A 20,816-nucleotide genomic window follows, 5' to 3' on the forward strand; every position below is an offset into this window, starting at 1 on the left:
CTAGCTCTGGTAGAAAGAATGATGGGTTTGGTTTGGTTTATGGGGTTTAACGTCCCAACGCAACTCAGGCTACGAGGGGCGCCGTAGTGAAGGGCTCCGGAAATTTCGACCACCTGGGGTTCTTGAACGTGCACTGACATCGTTAAAGAACCCCAGGTGGTAAAAATTTCCGGAGCGCTTCACTTTCTCCAGGTAGAAAGAATGAATACAGCTGGTGCCGCGTTAAAGTACACACATGAGAGACGCGAATTAAGGTTTTTTTTATTATACATATGATTTTGACGGATCACGCTTCTATATTCTGTTGATGCCTAAAAGCTGGCATGAATGAGTTTCTAGTGTTTAGCGGGTGTACGTTTGGCTGTAGCATCCGGAGTGTTTTTGTAGCAAGTGCCGCGGTAAATAATAGCTGATACTTCGTTCCCAGTCGGAAGAGACCGCGAGACACCAGTCGCCGCTGGAGGATGCGTCGGTGCTGGCGACTCAGACCGGCTCCTGCGTCCAAAGGGAGTGGGGAGGAAGAGGAATAGACGTGATTCCAAAGGACCGCGACGTCGCTTGCGCACCATCGACACGCTCAAGGTTGTTATTTGTCATTGGTACGTGTCCTAATACTGCGCAGAAGCACCACACACAGAAAGACGCCGAGCCTCAACAACAGCGCACCAACCTGGTGCGCCCCCTCTCGGGACTTATTGAAAACACTGATACGTCCAGCATACCGGATGTGGCTGCTTATTCACCTGACCCGCAAGATTTACAGATTAATTCAGCGTTCCTTCGAGGGAAAGGGCGATGCGGCAATATGCGTAAGGGAGCGGTGAGGAAATGCTGCAAGAAGTGGCAGATGAGAGAGTCCTCATACCGCTCGCCAGGAGGGGTACAAGGAATCCCAGGGATCTATAAATGAGATGTAGAGAATGACCTGCATACATGGGAATTAACCCATTACGCTACCAAGTCATACCCTTAGGGCGGAGCTTAAGTGCGTTCCCTCTTAATATTTTTCACTTGGCAATGGTGCCCCGGAATGATCAGGATGGCTTAACCGCGACCATCATTGCTAACAAACTCATAAAAAAAACTAGCTGTGTACTCACCGATCGGCTCGAAGACGTCCAATCCCGAGCTGCAGAAGACATCACACCAAGTGAGGGAACCACGACCTAAAAGGGAGAGAAACAGTATTGAAACGAATAAAATAAAACCAATGAAAACATTGCATCTGGAGTGTGATAACACAGTCATGGCGCCGAACGCGTCGCTACGACCCAGGAACTGGCGAGCACTGTGACGAATGATTCAGCAAAACCCGCGAGGTGCGCTGAGCAGTGAAAGAAGCTGCTCTCTCTCTGATCTCTCTTATCCCTTTCCTCACTGCTTGGTTCAGGTGCACACCGAGAGCGAAATAGTCAGTGTTTCGTTCAAAACCAATTATGTGAGCTCCGCGGTACGCTAATCGGCGGCGGATGCCAACTATCTGCCCACTTGGAAACGCGGGCGAGATCAGCAAAAAGTGCTACAGCCAAAAGATCTGCCGTTATAGTTGGGGTCTGTGCTTGTTGTTCTGTTCTTGTTGCATGGCTGAGAGGAGTCGTCCGCTTAAGTTTACTTCCCCGCGATGGGTCCTAGTTTCTAGTTACTATAACTAACAAAGGAGGGCGTCGCAGCGACACGAGTGCCACGAACAGCGCCACTGCTGCGCGCGCACGCGGTTGATAGCTCTCGCTCTTCGGCTGGGGAACTAGTGAGGGGACGCAGATACGTTTCGGCGTGGCACTCCGCTCTCCGTCAGCGAGGCAAGGCCTACGGGGGTAATTTCCCCTCTAGCTCGTCCCATCCGGCCTCGGAGCTTCTCCTCTGCCCTTGCGTGGGCCGCCGTTCGCTCGTAACCTTGCTGGGGAGTCGGATGACCTTGATTCATATTTTGTTGCTAGCTGGCGTTATTGCTGTTAGCGCAATAAATGCCTTGTCTGTGTCAGCCAGTGTGTTGTTCTTTTGTTCGCACCTCACAGCAAGGCTCGCCGTGATCGGCGTGCGTTCAGTAACGCTCACGATCACGATGTCGGCTGTTTTGAACTGTGTCAGCTGTGGTTGAGCGGGGAGAACGTATTTATCCCCCTTAATACCCCCCCCCCCCTCCCCCGACCCCAGAACCGTGTGGCTACCGTCTGTGAGTAGTTCTAGGAAGCTCCATGCCTTTTCTACAATACATTTCATGGTTACGACTTCTCCATATGACGAAGTTGACTATCCTGAATATTTTTGCCCCAGCATTATACATCGTCGACTCTGACACTTTCACAGACTGCATAAAATAAAGCGATCGAGCCATGTACAGTCGGGGAGAAAAGTCTCCGGACCACGTGTTCCTCTAACGAAGCCTATAACTCTGGAGACCAAAGTTGTGGAGGTAAAAGCTAATTTTTTGTTCTTTCATCTCAAAAAGTGCGGTCTCCAGCCGCTGTCTGTTAGTAGAGCTATAAGCTTCATTTGTGGAACACGTGGTCCGGAGACTTTTGTCCCCGACTGTACCTAGGTGAAAGCATAGTCCACATTGCATAGTCCACTATGGTCAAAGTTACCTTCTCTAGTTTAGCCCCGCTAAAATGCGTAGTGATTACAGTTAGCGGTTAGAGAGAGACTCTTGTGCAAACTGCGTCCATACCGGCAATATTCGTCGTTACTCAACTCCCGCGTTCGTCGAGCCACCACACAATGCAAGTGGTATTGATATATTGCGCATTTTAAGTGAATAGGGCCGGGCGTGTACGGGGAACGACGAACTCATTGTGCATAGTTAGAAAAAGGTCGCCGGGGTTCATGCACTGTCGGTGCGCACTATGAACTAAAAAAAAAACTCAATGTGGCACAAGATTCTTTTACGAGGCTTTGAAAGTCCGCTAACATTAGTTGTCGCATATCCAGTCACCAAGAGAATGTAGTACCAGAGAGGATGTATCCGCCGTCAGCGCAATAACTACTTGAGACCTGGCAATGAGAAATTAATCCGTGACACTGCAGAAGAGAGCCTCAGGCCAGTCGTCCATGGAAGGAGGTTTAGTGGCATAAAAAAATCTTTATAGGCTTTCGTTCTGAGCCTTGCTGCTACCTGGTAAACATGGTCAAAGTCGTAGGCAATCCTCGCGCCAAAGCACAAATTTGTACGAACATGGAGTGCTTTAGAAATTTCGTAATTCTCTCTGTATTGTGTCCACAGCTACGTTCGACTGCACATACACAAACTATCGAACGCGTTTCCCTGAAAGCCTGTTGCGAATCCTTGTTGGCACGTTTCCGAAACGTGACCAGTTTCGTTCGCAGTTGGCGGTTGATTGTGGTAGCAGTCGGCAAGCCAGACGAGTTAGCGGCTGGTCACCAGGTAGATGAGGCCACGTGCATCGCTGAGTCCCAGACCGCTGTCCTGGATCAAATTCCTGCGGATGTCCTCTACTCTGCTATGTTGGAAATCAAGAAGCTAGGCTTGTATTTGGCTAAAACCGCTTACGCGCACAGCAGCCTATGTTATTTATGCCGTGTGTGCCGCGCTGTAGAATTTGCAGCCATTTTGTTTTACTTGAGCCGTGAGTTCAAGTATTAGTGTGTTTTTAAGTCAAGCCAGGATCTTATATGTGACCTGGCCTTCAGCCCGCGTTTTCGCAGCACGAACGTTTTAAAAGCCCTACCTGGCACCGGCGATGACGACTGCTCTCCAATCGTTCAACTATGCACACTGTAATGGTTTTCAAAGCAAAATCAAAAGTCTAAACTAAAAGCAAGCAATTATAAAACCTTGAATTTGCATTGTGAAATTTTCGATGTTCCTTTTTATTTTTCCTCGTCTGAAAAAAAAACGAAAAAAAAAAACGTTTTTTTTTTTTCCAAATAGCAGTGTTTTTTTTAGGCCTTCATATCTCTAGCCCTGTTACGACACGCGCGCGCAACTGCAGTGTATCTGGCGCCCTCAAGGCGATCTGCGCTAGCGCAATGATGGCCCGCGGACTTTCGGCTGTCCGGTAACAGTAACGGCAGCACGGTATGCTAAAGGTATCTAATAAGAGCATAAGGCTGCCTGCTATGCTTCTCACGATTCTTCCGGCGAGCCATCCGTTCCTGACGTCCCGGCCTCGTACCCACGTGACGACTGCACTCCAGACACACTGGACCTCTTCACACTGGGTCTTCCTCTGGCCGCGGGCTGCCGCTGGTGCTTCGGGGCAAAGCGATGCGTTTGCATTAGGAGAACTTCATCAGCATTCCAAACAGTAATCGAATGAGGAAACATTCTGCTAGGACCACTTGAGCGAAGCTTACAGCTAAAGCATTACCAGCCTGGCTGCGCCCACTGCAGGACAAAGGCCGCTTAAATGTCTCCATGTCTCCCATTTGATTGCGACTACCTTAAGTCTTACCCGCAAGTTCCTTTTTGTTTTCACTCAATGAAGTTGCCAGTCAGATGCGTATGGCCGATTCCCCTTTCCTTCATGGCCACTCTGCAGATGTGCTCCTTTCACCTTTTGCACTTGTTTTGAACAAACCATGCGCAATTTTGCAACGATCACTTTTTACAGTGCGCATGTACAGACTGCGTCGCCACGATATCCCGCCAAAGTTGTGCTCATACTGCTTGCAGGTCTGCGTGGCTCAGCAAGACACGAAACCATTTCCTGTACAGCTAGAAGCTACGACGAGGTGTCACTTTATATCCAGAGAGGTGTGCCAGTCTAGCGCTATACACAGGGATGATGCAGGCTATACAGTTAACCTCTGGTGGAAGCGGATAGCATCTGCGATGCCTTGGTGCGTTTGTATTGAGGCAGATTCCTGTTCAGCAAGCGGATTCTCGCATGCTCCCCAGAGGGCACCACATACTCGACGACGGCAAAAAGTAACTTCAGAAAACGATCTTTGTGTGCGTAGCCTCTTCCAGTAGATACGATGCAGTCGATAAATGTTGTGGTAACCGATTGCGTTGATAATAATTCAGGAAAAAGCTTTCGCGGGTTTTACTAGTTCTTTTAGCGCTTTTTCTACTGTCATTTTTGTGAACTGAAAAAATCTCTATTGGTTCCTATGCGTCAGCAAATAGGATTATGACACAATTAGCTTGGAAGTGTAGATTAACATGCCAAAGCTACTCAGCATATGCGGGACGTCGTACTGGAGGGCTGTGGAAATTTCGACCACGTGGCGTTCTTTAACGTGCAATAATATCCGCACAGTATACGGGTCTCGACTCCATTGAAATTCGACAGCCGAGGCCGGGATCGAACCTATGTCTTTCGAGTCAGCATGCGAGCGCCATAGCCACTGAGCCACCGCGGCGGATTTGTCCCGGGTTCGACTCCGCCCACGGAAGTCGCATTCCAATGGAGGCGAAATGCTAGAGGCCCGTGCACTGTGTGATGTCAGTGCACGCTATAAAATACACCAGGTGGTCGAAATCATCCGGAGCCCTCTACTACGGCGTCCCTCATGGTCTGAGTCGCTTTGCGACATTAATTCTATAAAGCTCACTCACATGTGCCATAATCCTATTTGCTCACCCATACTAACTTACACATCCTTCTCAACATGAATGTTTGCAAATATTTTGCAACAATACAGCTTTTATTTTTATTGCTTCTGGTCCCAGCTGCTTCGCCTTCTGTGTTTGTGCATCAAGCAAATAGGAAAGTTTACAGTGCGGCTTCCTTTAAAATTTGTGTTGCTCTTCGTTGCACCCTGCGTTATTGGCTTGCGTAGACAACAGGGTTCCTTCCATGAAGCTGGACGCTGCCAAAAGCAGTTCTCGCTGTCAGAGGCGGTGACAATTTCATTCCGCAACACTGACTAACGGAGTTCACGTTACCGGTGTATACGACTGCTCTCGAAAGCAGCCGCACGGCAAAGGTAAATGTTTTTTTTTTACATCTGCGCTCACACACTTAACGTGATGACTGATGACAGAGCATTGACGGGTGACCTTGCAGGTTCAAGTGCTTCTTAGAAGTTTCCACTCAGCAGTTGGGCCCTGACTAAAGTCGGATGAAACTTAAGTCTGCAGTGAGGCTCCACCCGCCTTCAGGACCGTCGTACTGAATTCCTTGAAGACAAAAAGTTTTACGTTGTTGTTAACACTTTTCTTGTTGCCTGAGCAAGAAGCTAATGACAAGAAAAAAATTATAAGCTCTGGACTCATGACAGCTGGATTAAAGCCAAGCACTGAAAAGCTAATTTCACTGACTGTTGTGATTGGCAAGCGAAGGAATACAGGACGCCGCAAACTGTATCCCAGTGTGAACAATGTAACTGCTGTTTTTTTTAAAGTTGTATCCTTCTATAGAAGCCAATCGCCATATTATTCTTGACATACAATGGTAAGCAGGTCTTCATGACTTGAGACACTTTGAAATTCATTCCGCGTAAATTTTATTCCTGTGTGCTGTGCGAGGCCCGTGTACTGTGCGATGTCAGTGCACGTTTAAGAACCCCAGGTGGTCGAAATTTCCGGAGCCCTTCACTACGGCGTCTCTCATAGCCTGAGTCGCTTCGGGATGTTAAACCCCAATAAACCAAACCAAACTTTTCAATAATAACTCACTGTTCTATTCGCACACTCCTCAGCATCACTTTAGTCTCGCTTTTAATCCTGCTGCAGTGTTCATGAGTTCAGGTCCTCAGATGAGCGCTGCTACTCCTCCCCCGAGTGACTTAGCTAACAGTATGTCACTGGGACGGTTTCCAGTAACCCTTATGCAAGTCTTTTTTCCGTTGAACACTGCACATGCCTCTCGTTGACGTGCAATGAAAAACAGCCGAGATATTCTGTAACCTTACCTAACGCGTATTCCACACGCATGTCTTGAGGATGAATAGCCGCCGTGCAGTCTACAGAGATTTTAATGCGAAAGCTTTTATTGGCTCATCAGTGGCGTTCGTCCGACGAGAGAGATCTGTAGCCAATCCAAGACTATCCACATAGGAATACATACATTGGCTAAACTGGTTAAGCAGTCCTTTCTTGGAAAAAAAACGAATAAAACACGCTTAAAAAGCTCTTAAAGAAAAAGAGTAAAAATCAAAAGCTATAAAAATACGAGACAAAAATAAGCAATAAATAATAACATGCGCTGCCGTATTGGTCACGGGACTGTCCTGAGCACTTCGCGCGCTGGCTGTGGAACCGGTTTCCAATAGTCCAGAGAGGAGGAATTCTGACAACTTTCTCGCCCCATAGATAGGTCTATATGCCAAGGTAACGACATAAAAGAAAAAAAAATGCGGGCAGAAAGAGAGGACAGGGAAAAGCTTACGCATTTCCGCTCTTAAGCAGGCTTAATTGCCATCTTCTAATTTATTCTCGCCTGAATATATCGCCCCCATTGCACCTAAATTGCCCTCACTTTTCCTGAGGAGCGAATGCCATTGCACACTGCTCGTTTGCTCTTTCCAATCGCCGTCTTAATCGCAAGCTTTAGACAAAAGTGTAGCATGGTGTTCGTAAAACACTTACTGCTTTAAGCCTCTGGCTTGGACTCTGCAGCCCGACTAGCACAGGACGGAAGAGACACCAGTGGCCACATCTCCGAAGGACGGTGACACATCCAATGCGCCGATGCACCCTGCGAAGAACAATCATACTTACGTGCAAGAACAGCTCTAAGTTGTCGCTAACCACCTTGCCATTTAGTCAGAAGCTAAGACCCCGGTTTTCGGCACGAACTTTGTGCATGCTGAGCTAAGTCGTTGCATTTGGTTTCTATCGCTGTCAGAACGTGTGTTTGGGTTAGCTGGTTTTCCATGCCGTACAGAAGTTGGCGCAAAAAACACGACGACGGAAGACGCAACTTCCGTCACCAGTGTGTCCTCTTCCGTCCTCCATTTGCTACATAGCCGAATGCGGAGCATGAGGAAGCAGGAGAAAGCCTGTAAAGAATGATATTTTATTGCACCTAACAATATTTTACGGTGTTCCGGTGATATACCAGGTGTTTCAAGGAAGACTTTAATCTCAAAAACAGTTTTTTTTAGCTCAAAATACGGGTTTCAGCATGGTATTACTATTGTAGGTGGACACCAGAAAACAGGTGAATCGCCTTAAGTAGGAAGCCGGCTAACGAATTTTCAATAACTGGCTAATTTCTAATAATTAACTATTAGAGTTAGGCGCCCTGTAGCAATTCGATCTTGAAACTTGGAAAAAACCACCTAGGCACAAATAATTTCACAAGGACAAAAGAGACGAGGAGAAAACGGACAGGCGGCTGTCTGTTGTATCCTCGTCTCTTTTGTCCTTATGAAGTTATTTGCAGGTGGTTTCTTTTTTTCAAATTTCAAGATGCAAAGCCAACTAGCCCGTCAACATGCCTTACTGTGCAATTAGATATTTGTAGCCGATCTTTAAACTTGGCTTAACCAAGTTAAAACCTTACGGTGTACAATGTGTACTAAATGTACACAATGGTGGCTTGTTCTTTGACCTTGACGGTCGACCTTTGACATTTCACCTTAGATGGTTTTCGTCGAGACGTCAACGTAGGGCGTACTATCAGCAAGAAATGAAACGCGAGCAAGACAACTGAACCACACACTGCAAAATAAGCAGCTCTTAGCGAGTGGAAGCTTAATACTAGCTCCTGCTATTTTAATTTCGAAGGCATGAAGATTCTTCTTGAGAAGTGTTATTGAACCGTGCTTGTATTTCCAATACAGGAGCTAATACGTTTTTTTTTTGTGTTGCCACCTCAGCTTTCTTGTTGGCGTTTCATTCGTTGCTGATAGTACATATAAAACGCCGCGTAGCCGCGCTTGCCTCATTAGGCATGGAAGAAGAGTCGGGACCGTCTATCTATGCCACGGCTGTCGCTCGACCTCTGGGTATAACCGTGGTTAAACCCTGCCTAGCTTTTTAATGCAGACATGCATTCCTGGCCTCGAGGTTGCTCTTTTGGTGTACGTGTCCGGCACCTCGCCTTTGGGGTTGTCTTTGGGGCTATATGGATGGGCATTGGTTCGTTGCTGCACGGTGCTATGCGACCTCTTGAGAAAAGCTAAAACTTGACGTTAAGCTTTCCATATGTACAGGAAAGAGGCCATCACTGTGAAGGCCTGGAATAAAACAAAAAAAAAACGATTGAATCTCTGATAACCTTAGGAAACAATTGTCTCAATAGGAAACACATCTCCACAAAAAAAAAAATTCGCTCACGTGTTACAAGATGAACAAAGATACTTGTTGTTTCGCTGCTCCAGATGCCTCCCAGAAGCTTTATAGGCCGTCTGTGAAGGGGTGTAAGCGGCTAAAAGAAAATATGCGATAGCAGTACGTCTTATAGTAGGCGGACAGCAGGGCCCGCTTGCACGAAGCATATAGGAACGTCTAGCCTACGATCTAGTCTTCATCATCATTATCATCATCAGCTTGACTACGCCCACTGCAATGCAAAGGCCTTTCCCATGTGTCTCAAATTAACGCTGTCATTTGCCAGTTGCAGACACCGTATCCGCGCAAACTTCTTAATCTCATCCGCCCACCTAACTTTCTGCCGTCCCCTGCTGTGATTTCCTTCTCTTGGAATCCACTCCGTTACCCTTAAGGACCAGCGGTTGTCTTGCCTTCGCATTACATGCCTTGCTCAAGCCCTAATATTATTCGCCATCTAGACCCACTTTTGGTTTTCAGTGAAGGAGAGGTGCATAACTGGTTTACATAGTCGTTTGACATCTCAAAAGCATTGGGAAATTTACGTGACATCGCTGATTAATTAGGCTATGAACTGACAAATTTTTAAAAACGATTTTAGGAGCGAGCTTATATTGCAAAATATAGCCTTTAACACTGAAGGGAACCTCAAATACTTTTGCGGGCATTGTGGTTCAAAATGTTGAAACGCATTTCAAATCTCTCAGTATCTGCCGCATTACAAATGGGAGCGGCCTCATTTTATCAGTTTGAGAGTTTACCGTAAAGGATGACAGACTCGAGATTACGAAGCTCGAAAACAATTACGACCGCCTTCCTGGTTGTAGAGACATGCCTCTCAGGCAGTAGCAACACTTCATTTGCCCGAGAAGAGATTTTAATTTGGTTTTAATTGCAGGCTGTACAGAGACCTCACAATTCAAAAACAGATTGGTAACGATATCTCCGCGACGAGAAGTCGACGTACTATATAAACAACGTGAAGTCATGCAGATATCTATGACGCGTAGCAGAGCGCCGTAACGCACAAGGCTGGATGTCGCGAATCGCGAACATCTTTCTATGGTCTGCAATGCCTGGGTGCGCGTCACTGAAATGTTTGCACTCGTGATCACAGCCTTGCCGTCAGGGGGCATTTGTGCGACGCTCGTACTTCGACTTGCCGTCACGCTATGCCCATGCTCTCCGACATCGAAACCGATAGTGACCGTTTTAAATGGGCTGGTAATTAATTACGCCAAGCGTTCAATTTCCACTGTTGCTGACCAACCATTGAAAATCCCGAAAAAAAAAGGAAATAAGTGTCTATAGTCGCTTTAAGAGTGCGACGCGATAGCGTTCCTTGACTGCGGGCTTCGGTTGCTACAAAAGGGACAGAAGTTCGACTCCAGATCTTGACAAACATGTTTTTATCTTAAGCGGAATTGCTTGGCGCTGTCGTCACGACCCATTTGACCAACCAGGATTTTCCTGTCACAACGCCGACAATCGCCGCGTTTTCTTCAGTCATACGGTACCCTAGCAATGGTGTTAAAAAGGGCCAGCCTATTAGTCAGACAGCAGAGTAGATTGACCCTTACCGCACAGTTCTTTTACGGGAATGGGAGCAACCTTGGAATTTACCTCGCCTGTTGTCTTTCTCACCCTCTTTTCAAAAATTTTTTTCCTCTCTTTCTCTGGATCGGGTGCTGGCCGGCATGAACCTTAAGGGCGGGACCATTGTGATCAAATGTACCACAGACACTGCCGAAAATAAGATTTCTGCAATCGGTAAACTTACAGACCGGGTCGAGGACAGCGGTTCCAGAGCAACGGAATCCATCCCGTCGATTGAGGAAAAGCGGGGCCTGTGGGTGGAGGCGGGGTCCGGCGCAGAACGACCACTGCGAAAGTACAGAAGCGAATAAAATTAAAAAGAAATCTTAATACATCTGCGCATAATCTAATGCATAACACTCATACATAATACACGTCTCGTCAGGAGGCATGGTTGCTTTGCATCCATTTGCCTCTTCTAGTGTGCGTATTGTAAACGTTGGCCAGCTTTTGTGACATGCCACAGTAAACACGTGTGCTCTGTTACGGCTCGGGTAGCTTGGCCGGTTGTTGCATCACCAAGGGGCTCGTCCGGGATGGGGAATGGTCTGAAGCTTCGAAGGTTGGGGATATGAAAACAAGCAGGTTTAATGGCAAGAAACTAAGACACATATAATTAAGAGTTCATAGCGTCCAGCGTCTGGATGAGCCTCTTACCCAAGGCACAGAGCGTTCGTTCTCCCTTAGGGCGCTGGTTAAATAGCCCAAGGCTCCGCCCTTTCACCAGGCGGCAATTCATCGCGACACAAAGATCGGCACTACACAACACAGCAAACGAAGACACCTGTTGCAGAGTCCACGCGTGGGAACTGGCGAGGAGGAGACGCAAGTCTGCAGCTCTTTCGCACTGCGGTGCAACAATAATGTTAGCAGCTCGTGTCCATCGAACACAGGTGTGACATGATGGCGCCGCGGCCGCAGCTGCGCTGGCTTCCTCGGAATCGTTCCGGGTCCTCTCAGACGAGGAGAATCCTTTCTTCCCTTGTCCGTCCATCGTCGGTCGCTTCTAGAAGGGAAGGTCGTTGGCACCGAGCCGAGCGTGGGAAGAGCTTCATCGACCACTTCCCAGCTAGTGATTCTTTTTGGTGGGGTCATCTTGGGGGTCAAACGACCTTTCGAAATTTCCGCTGTTGAATCTGCCACCGTTATCATCGCGGGTCTCAAGTTGGGCCGTAACAGCTCCCCTGAACGGGGCCCCTGAAGAAGGCGATGCCCCGAAGAAGACGACGCCCTGAAAGGTACACCTTCTTTGCAGGGCATGAGCCGCCGAGGTGGCTCGGTTGTTATGGTGCTCGGCTGCTGACATGAAAGACGCGGGTTCGATCCCTGTAGGGGCGCTCGCTTTCCGATGGCGGCAAAATGCTAGATGACCGTGTACTGTGTGATGTCAATGTACATAAAGAACTCCAGGTGGTCGTAATTATCCGGAGCCGTCCACTCCGGCGTCTCTCATAGCTTCAGTCGCTTTGGGACGTTAAACCCCAAAAAACTAAACCGAAACCGATCTTAGTAGAGTATGCACTGCAAGGTCTTCCCCGATCACACGGCACGTATCAACAACCTTCTGGAGTAGGAAGAGAGTTGTTGGAAGTGTCGGTGAGCTGTGCTTCAGAGACTTTTCTTAAGAGGCCAACTGCAAGACTGAGCACGAGTGTCACTCATTCTATCACCGTATAAAAACATATTTGAATTTCTGAGCAGCTAACAAGCCTGACAGCAACAATGTATCTTTATTGTATAATTTGTCGACATGTAAAGAAAAATGATTAATGTTAACACATCGGAAGCAGACAGGCTAGGTGAGGGAATAAACGTGGGTTAATGACACCCTAGTCGATATCAAGAGGGAGAAATGGGCTTGGGCAGGGCATGTACAGCGAAGGCGAGACAACCGCTGGTCCTTAAGGGTAACGGAGCCGATTCCAAGAGAAGGCAAGCGCAGAAGGGGGCGGAAGAAAGTTAGGTGGGCGGTTGAGAATAAGAAGTTTGCGGGGTTACGGTGGCCGCAACTGGCTAAGGACAGGGTTAATTGGAGAGACATGGGAGAAGCCTTTGCACAGCGGGGGCCTAATCAGGCTGATGATGATGATGATGTCATGTGTCTGTACCATGTGCCTGTAAGTGTACATTATGTACATATTGTTATTTTTTTACAGATTTTAAAGTTAAGGTCACTTTTTTGTACGGTGGATTTTATGCTCATTACTTGATACGCTGCTTGCTATGACATACTGAGGCTCAGGATTAGAAAAATTGTCCACTATATTAGACAACAGATACGCAGGCAGCAGTGGGATGTGGTTTAGTGCCGTTGAAAGTTAGTTCTCAGCTATTTCAAAGAAGTATGCTGCTGTCTAGTGAGTGCGGCCAGTGTGGTATTGCTTTACACCTCGCTAGAAGCTGTTATAAACACGGAATTCAGTGCGAGCACATACAGTGGCGGTCAAAGCAAAGCAAATAGAATCACTCGGAACTCGCAACAGGTCGTAACGTGCTAAGCCCACATTTGCACTTCTAACAATGGAACCAGCACACCGGCACCCAATTCTGGACAAAATCGTTTTTGAACAAGAAACCGTTTATGAAGCCAGTTTCTTTTTATACACTGAAATATTTAACTATAACAATCGATATATTCGCTGATCACCCGACAGCAGTATTGCATTTTTTTCTATTATGTTTTTGCCCTCGTCAAAAACATTCCTTATTGGTTTTTTTATGCCACTCTTAACTGTCTGATCTGAACGGTGGAAACATCTTAAAAGAAAAATTATTGCTACATATTACAAGAATGGATCATTAACTTAAATGTCTCCATAACACTATCTTACAATTTCCCAATTATGAAAATTTTTTTCCTCGGAGAATTTTGGGCTTGTATAAGCACACTTCTGAGAGAACATGGGACTCTGATATTAATGTCATTAAGTTTGAATCGAGGATAAAGAAAGAAGGCACCAACGTCACCAGCGGTGCTTTGCAGGTGCGCTACTTCAAGAGCGCAAGCAGTCAGCAGTGCTCATTTGTAGCGAAAGCTACATTGGCCACGAACTTGCGATTTCGCTGTGGCGGTGCTCCGAGGAGGCACAGAGACCGACCTTGAGCCGTTGCCTAGCAGCCGCCGCAGCTGGCGGACGCCGCGCGCTCGCCGCGCCATCTGGCATGACGTCACACCGCGCGCCTCGCCGCGGAGCCACCACTTGGCATGACGTCACACCGCTTACCTCGTCGTTGCGCTCGCTTTCGCTACGTATATCCTGGCATAGCCGAGGTAAGCCACTGCCAATTTTTCTTGCGGGCCCCTTACCCGTGAAGGCTCTTTGGATTCCTGTGTTGGAATGGACCCACATGACGACTGCACTCAAGGCATACTGGACACCCGACTCCGTTGTCTTGATACAGGCTTGTCGCTACTGCTAGACCTTCGGAACAAAGCGATGCATGGGTATAAGGAAAACATTAGTGACATGGAAAAGAACAATCGAATGAGTAAATTTTCTACTAGTATATCCTGAGTGAAGGGTACAGCTATTGTCGGATACAGCTTAAGTCCGCAGTGAAGGTCCGCCTACATTCAGGCGCCGCGCACAGAATTCCTCCACGACGAAAAAGTTGTCCATTGTTAAAACTTTCCTTGTTACCTAAACAAGAAGCTTAGCGCAAGAAAAAAATTAGGTCTAGAATTTTGATACGTGGATTGTTTGATAGAGTCAAACATCAAGATAGCTGATTTCGTTTACTGTTGCAGTTAACTAATACGGGATGCCGTGGATCGCGGTCCAGGGATAGCAACTGCTATTTTTTTTTAAGTTGTAACCGACTATAGAGCAGGTTCTTAGACAAAAGGGTCAGAGGAGCAGACACAAGCAGGGAACACACTCTGTTGAAGAAACAGTGCATTAATCTAACGTGCGATACATACTGGGCCATTAAAAATGCCTCGAAGAAACACTTTCGATCGTGCGTCTGATATTGATGTGCTGCTGATGCTGCTTAAATAGTAGTACAAGTGCAGTTGACACACGCGCTAGAATACTACCATTGGTCCGCCGAAATCTTTTCATACTGTTGCTCTGATATTTGCGCTCCGATTAGGTCTATGAGATCAAGTCACACGTTCAAATCTATGTTAAAATCGATGTTGGTCTTAGTGCTTCGCTGTGCCATTCCCATACACTGACAAGATGGTTGCTGCGCCGAATCGGACGCTTGAACAATTCAATCCCGTTATTCTCGCCAATTCTTCCGAGCCTATTCATCAGCTAGCACCCATCATAAAAACTTAAGAGAGCTTCCTACAACGCAGCCCAGAACGACGCCCTTAGCACACTTACTGCTTTGCAGCATGAAGCGCAGAATTTCCAGCGCGATTAGCGCCAGAGGCGGCCTAGTCCCATGCAGAGAAGCAGGTTTTTGCGGCTGCTTCTCTTGACGACGCGGCATCCAATACGCCGGTGCTCCCTGCGACGACCATGGGTACGCACGTCACTCGGTGCACGCAACGCCAAACAGACAGAGGCTACCCGCGGTCGTTCCAAAGTAAGGAACAAGTTTTGATGTTTTGGGCGCTGCAACGGCGAGGCCAGAAATTTATTACCCAAAACAATAAACAACCGCCGCGGTGACTCAGTGGTAAGGCGCTCGTCTACCGAGCCGGAGTACCCGACCGCGGCGGCCGCGTTTCGATGGAGGCGAAACGCAAGAGGCACCCGTGTGCTGTGCGATGTCAGTGCACGTTAAAGATCCCCAGCTGGTCGAAATTATTCTGGAGACCTCCACTACGGCACCTCTTTCTCTCTTTCTTCTTTCACTCCTACCTTCCTCCCTTCCCTTACGGCGGGGTTGTGGTGTCCGCCGAGATATGTGAGACATACTGCGTCATTTTCCTTTCCTCAAAAACCAATTTACCAATTTACCAACCTCGTTTCTCCGTAAGCTCTGAGGCTGTTCCGTACTCCATTCTCTGTGACAAGATTAGTCAATCGAGAACGGTCAGCACGTTGAAGCGAAACCATACCAACCAATTCTGCACAACTGCATTTTTGAACGGAAAACATTTTATGAACACTATTTTTTGATATTAACATTTCATTATAGCGATCAATATATCCGCAGATCGCCCAAAGGCAGTCTTGAATCTTTTATTCTATTAACATTTTTTTCCATCGTCAAAAGCGTTCTCCATTGGTTTTCTATGGGAGTCTTAACTGTTCGCTGCTATCGATGGAAACACTTTAAGGGGGCCACAACATGGTCGTTCTTCATATTGCAATTTTGTACTTCAAGAACTAATACAGGAGCCTATGATTCAATTTTTAAAATTTGGGTGCCCAGGACACGCTGTATGTTCCAAAAAATGCGCTCAAAACTGAGACCGTAAACTCCTCCCACCGGCAGCGAGCGCCATATTGAATGCTCTCGTGACGTCACAAGGGCATACACGGAGCAACGTCGTCTGCTATCGCTTCAGATACTTAAATTTCGGTCGACGGCAGACCGCCGGCCCTTTTCGTGACGAGGCCTAGCGAGATCGCCGGATTCGTGCTTATGATTTCGGCGATTGCGGAGAGCACGCATTCATGTTTTTTGAGCTTGCAAGTAGCCGTCCAGCGTAGTGCTAAGTAGAGTGAACACTAAGTCACGACCGCCTACATCGTAGGGCGCGCGTACAACAGGGGAGAAGTGGCGATGGGACCCGGTATGCAGAGCATGTGCTGAAGGCGCCAGCCGGCAGCAGTCATCGGCGTCAATCGTAGACAACGAATTAGGCCGTTTTCACTAACGCAAGTGGTGTCCGAACGTAGATTCAGGTAAAGCGACTTAACGTCAAGTATTGGTGACATCGGAGGAAGCAATACAATTAGTCGGATGCGCCGGTCGTACGCGAAGCGTTTACCCAATCAGGCGATAGCATCATCGATTGGGGATAACTGCAGTGTTACCGTAGTGTGTAAGGGAGTAAAACTAAAACAGCTGAGCAGTTGTAGATAATATTTAAGAACCAGAGCCCGTCTTGCATTTCATGCCGAGCAAGCAAGCAGTAGTGTTTGTGCACAGCTATGTAAACAACCCCAGCGATGGGTGCAGTTGCCGTAATTGTCGCGTTCCTGAGAGCTTAGCGCACGCACAGTAAATGCCAAATGATGCGCTATTATCTTGAACCACTCATTTAGATGGCGGCGACAATTTGTCGGTGCGGGTAGTCAAACATTCCAGTCGCGTAGGGCTTTGCCAGTGGCTCGGTTCTGCAAAGGGTTCTCACTAGCCAAAATAAATGTATGTTCGACTTCCACACGCACACATGCAGCAAAGGGAAGCCACCACACTGGGCTCTTTTCTCTGCTCCTTTCGTGCAGCAAGCTTACTCTGGTGCCACATTGTTATAACGTGAGTTTAACCATAGCCCACAAATAGCGGGCAAGAACTTCAGCCAGCGACAGAACGCTACGCCCTTGACGGCTCACATTGGCGAAGATATGTCCAGCAATTGCCGCTGCAAAAGTAGCTGCAAACTCACCTTCGCATTTCAGCGGAAGGCACCGCCGGGCACCATTGGTCGAACTGAGGGCACCACGTTCAGAGGACAGCGCCGACTCTGAAAAGGTGTGACAAGAAATTTGCAGACTATATCGTACACAAGCTAATATACTATACAGAGTGATTTCTTTTAACGTTTGCAGATTCTTCTTTTAAACGCTACGAGCGATACTTCGGTGTGGTCTGTGCAGCTGGATTGCACAGCAACAAGGCGGTCACAGGGGGGAAAACCGCCCCAATGATTAAATGATTAAGTAGCAAATTAACTAATAACCTTTTATTGTTTGATTAAACGGTAAGATTATATCGCGAAGCTGAGCACATTTTCTTTCATTTTCCTTACAGGCCAATGGGGTTCGAAATGTCGACCATCAAAATTATGCACTTCAAAGCATGATGAGTTAGCCTTCCGCATTGCATATTTATAAAACATCCATGCGCATAGAACGTCGCCGATGTCACGTTAACTGCATTTACATCGCAAAATACGTAAACGGCGTGTCTATGTGTTGCATTATGAATTCAAGTCCATCATTATATAAATGTGTCTGTTGCATTATAAATTCAGGTGACACCAATATATAAACGTGCAACGCGAGAAAGACAACTCAATGAGCTTTCAGATAGGTATATATATCTCGATCGTCTTTGCCAATGAAGAAAAAAACATTAAAAACTGGGCTCATCTTTGATGCAGACGTCCTTTAATTTCGCAATATAATATTGACGCATGTAATGTAGGCCCTGCTGTACAATGCACCTGCACAGACCACACTGTTGTATATCAGTTTAAAAGGAAATCTGTGAACGTTGAAAAAAATGAGCTGGCATGTACTGAGTACTCATCGTCAATGCCTGTTTCAAACTACTTTTGTTTCAGGAAACGGTAGATCTCAGTATGTAATGACAGAGGCACTAATCACGTACCGTAATTGGCTGATATTAAGGCTTTTTTTTTCCCCATGAAAACAGTCTCGAAATTGCATGCGGATTACAATCGGATACGAAAAGTTAGGCAGTGATTCAACTCTGCCAAAATTCGTTTCACGTAGCGACGGCCACATAAGCAAGCTCTATGCCAGGTGGTCAGGAGTGGCTTGCCGCAATGTTCGAAGATGTAGTGAAACACGTACGCTCCTCAGCGCGCTCTCCTTCCTCCATAGCGTCTAAGTCAAGCGCACAGCTCTGGTTATACATGCCCCATACCTGACCTCACAACTGTGAATTGAATCACGTGACAAGGTGCTTTCTTACTACGTCTGTCGACCAATTACAAAGTGAAAATTTAATGCGAAAGTTCAAGGTCAAAGGTCAGGGTCAAAGTTGAAGGTCAGAGGTGGTCCATTAAGTGGCCTACACATGGTTAAGTGTATATGCATTGCAACACTAGCCAAGACTTATCTCGAGGTCGTTTCATGGTCATTCGCAGGCTCACGTGAAATGCGGGGTTTGGTTTGGTTTATGGGGTTTAACGTCCCAAAGCGACTAAGGCTATGAGAGACGCCGTAGTGGAGGGCTCCGGAAATTTCGACCACCTGGGGTTCTTTAACGTGCACTGACATCGCACAGTACACGGGCCTCGAATTTCTCCTCCAAAGAAATTCAACCGCTGCGGCCGGGATCGAACCCGCGTCTTTCGGGTCAGCAGCCGAGCACCATAGCCACTGAGCCACCGCGGCGAAATGCGCCCCAGCTATAGTAGTGTAGCGTTCGCTACAAAACCTCAAGTACGCTTCGAAAAGCTCAGCGTATATATATATATATATATATATATATATATATTGTAAGGAAGAGAGTTGGAGTTCGATGCCCCAGCAGCTAGCGCCGACGAAGGCGAGGAAGAAGATAGGCGAAGCCGACGAAGTTCGGGTTTTGCGCTTGCGAACGCTGGCCTGCTGAGCGGCACCGCTGGGACAAGGACTGTGCCCGTCCACGCTAACTGTGCGAGTTTCCACATTACACTTGGTGGAGGTGCTGCTTGTTCTCCCCGTGGACCTACGCCACGATGCCCAGGCTACAAGGCTCTACCACGACGTCCGACACCTCGGACCAACTTGCCCAGCCTGTCCTCTGTTCTGGTGCCGTCCGTCAGCGCGACCCGGTGATCTTCAGCGGCACTGACGACACTGACGTAGAAGACTGGCTCGCCTCCTACGAACGCGTGAGCGCATACAACAAATGGGATGACGTCGTTAAGCTCACGAGCGTCATCTTCTACTTGACCGACGTCGCCAACTTATGGTTCCGCAACCACGAGGCGGATTTTACTACCTGGGCGGCTCTAAAAAGCAGCCTGACTGACGTTTTCGGCCGCCCCGCTGTCCGAAAACTTCGCGCTGAACAACGGTTGCGCAGTCGTGCCCAACAGAACGGCGAGAACTTCACAAGTTATATCGAGGACGTCGTTGATTTGTGTAAGCGGCTCAATCCATCTATGAGCGAGGCTGACAAAATCCGACACATTCTGAAAGGGATTGAGGACGATGCGTTTCAAATGTTGGTGTCTAAAGACCCCCAAACCATCACCGACGTCGTATCTTTGTGCCAGAGCTACGACGAGCTCCGCAAACAGCGACATGTCACACGCCGTACCACTTGCTCGGACGCCACCATTTCGAGCTTGGCAGCAGGCAGTCCTGCCCACGATCAGCCGACACTTCTTGAGCACATCAAGCAGTTTGTGCGGGAGGAGGTGGCTCGTCAATTATCGCTGGTTACCTCCCAACCCGCCCCTTCGCCATCGCTGTCGCCTTCAATTCAGCGTGTCATCCAGGAGCAGGTAGCTGAGGTCCTGCCGCCCACTAATCCACCCCCTCTGGTCACTGCACCGCTGACATATGCGGAAGCACTCATCCGGCCACGACCTCAGCCGGTTGTCCCCACTTATGCGCCACCTGTCAACGTGTATCCTCAGCAGCAGCTCGCCCCTGCGCTGCCACGCACTCACCATCCTTCGCACCATCCACGCACTCGCATCCTTCGACTCGCACCGGTCCCCGCCCTATCAATCCGTGGCGCACCCCAGATAACCGGCCGATATGCTACGCCTGCGGTCTCGCTGGTCATGTGGCCCGCTGGTGCCGCACGCGCGGCTCCGGTCCTTACGACTACGGGCGCTCGCCAACGTACGACGCTCCATTGCCCTCCGTCCCTGTCTCTTCTCCTCTGCCGCCTCCGAATCCCTCTCTGCCTCGCTCCGACTCCTACAACCGAAGCCATCGGTCACCGTCTCCTCGACGCCGTTCGCCCTCTCCTATGCGCCGCCGGTCCCCACCACTTCAAGCGGAAAACTAGGCGCCGCAGTTCCGGAGGCAAGAACTGCGCCGTCAACGACCGTCTCAAGCCCTATCGCCGCTCCTATGAACGTTATTGAAGTGATCGTTGAAGGTCTTCCTGTTGACGCGCTTATTGACACTGGTGCTGCCGTGTCCATTATTAGTCGCAACTTGTGCCGCAAATTAAAAAAAGTGATGACGCCGCTTTCTGACCTTTCGCTTCG

General features: G+C 48.1%; 1 protein-coding gene across 10 annotated transcripts in view; it reads right to left on the reverse strand.

Annotated features, from left to right (window-relative positions):
• Nucleotides 1-385: 385 nt before the first annotated feature.
• Nucleotides 386-20,816, reverse strand: part of LOC149347802 (uncharacterized) — a 166,169-nt gene continuing 145,738 nt past the window's right edge. For all 10 annotated transcript variants that reach the window (XM_089587461.1, XM_089587460.1, XM_089587459.1 and 7 more), the window contains 6 exons: nucleotides 17,298-17,375; nucleotides 10,965-11,067; nucleotides 7,496-7,604; nucleotides 4,089-4,210; nucleotides 1,101-1,166; nucleotides 386-495 (listed from right to left, as the gene is read on the reverse strand). In XM_089587461.1, coding sequence (XP_089443587.1) covers nucleotides 1,142-1,166; nucleotides 4,089-4,210; nucleotides 7,496-7,604; nucleotides 10,965-11,067; nucleotides 17,298-17,375 — 437 coding nt within the window. In that variant the 3' untranslated portion in view covers nucleotides 386-495; nucleotides 1,101-1,141. The remainder of the gene's footprint in view (nucleotides 496-1,100; nucleotides 1,167-4,088; nucleotides 4,211-7,495; nucleotides 7,605-10,964; nucleotides 11,068-17,297; nucleotides 17,376-20,816) is intronic.

Source organism: Amblyomma mixtum, chromosome 4, assembly GCF_055824585.1.
Source record: "Amblyomma mixtum isolate Tamu chromosome 4, ASM5582458v1, whole genome shotgun sequence".
Lineage (NCBI taxonomy): Eukaryota > Metazoa > Arthropoda > Arachnida > Ixodida > Ixodidae > Amblyomma > Amblyomma mixtum.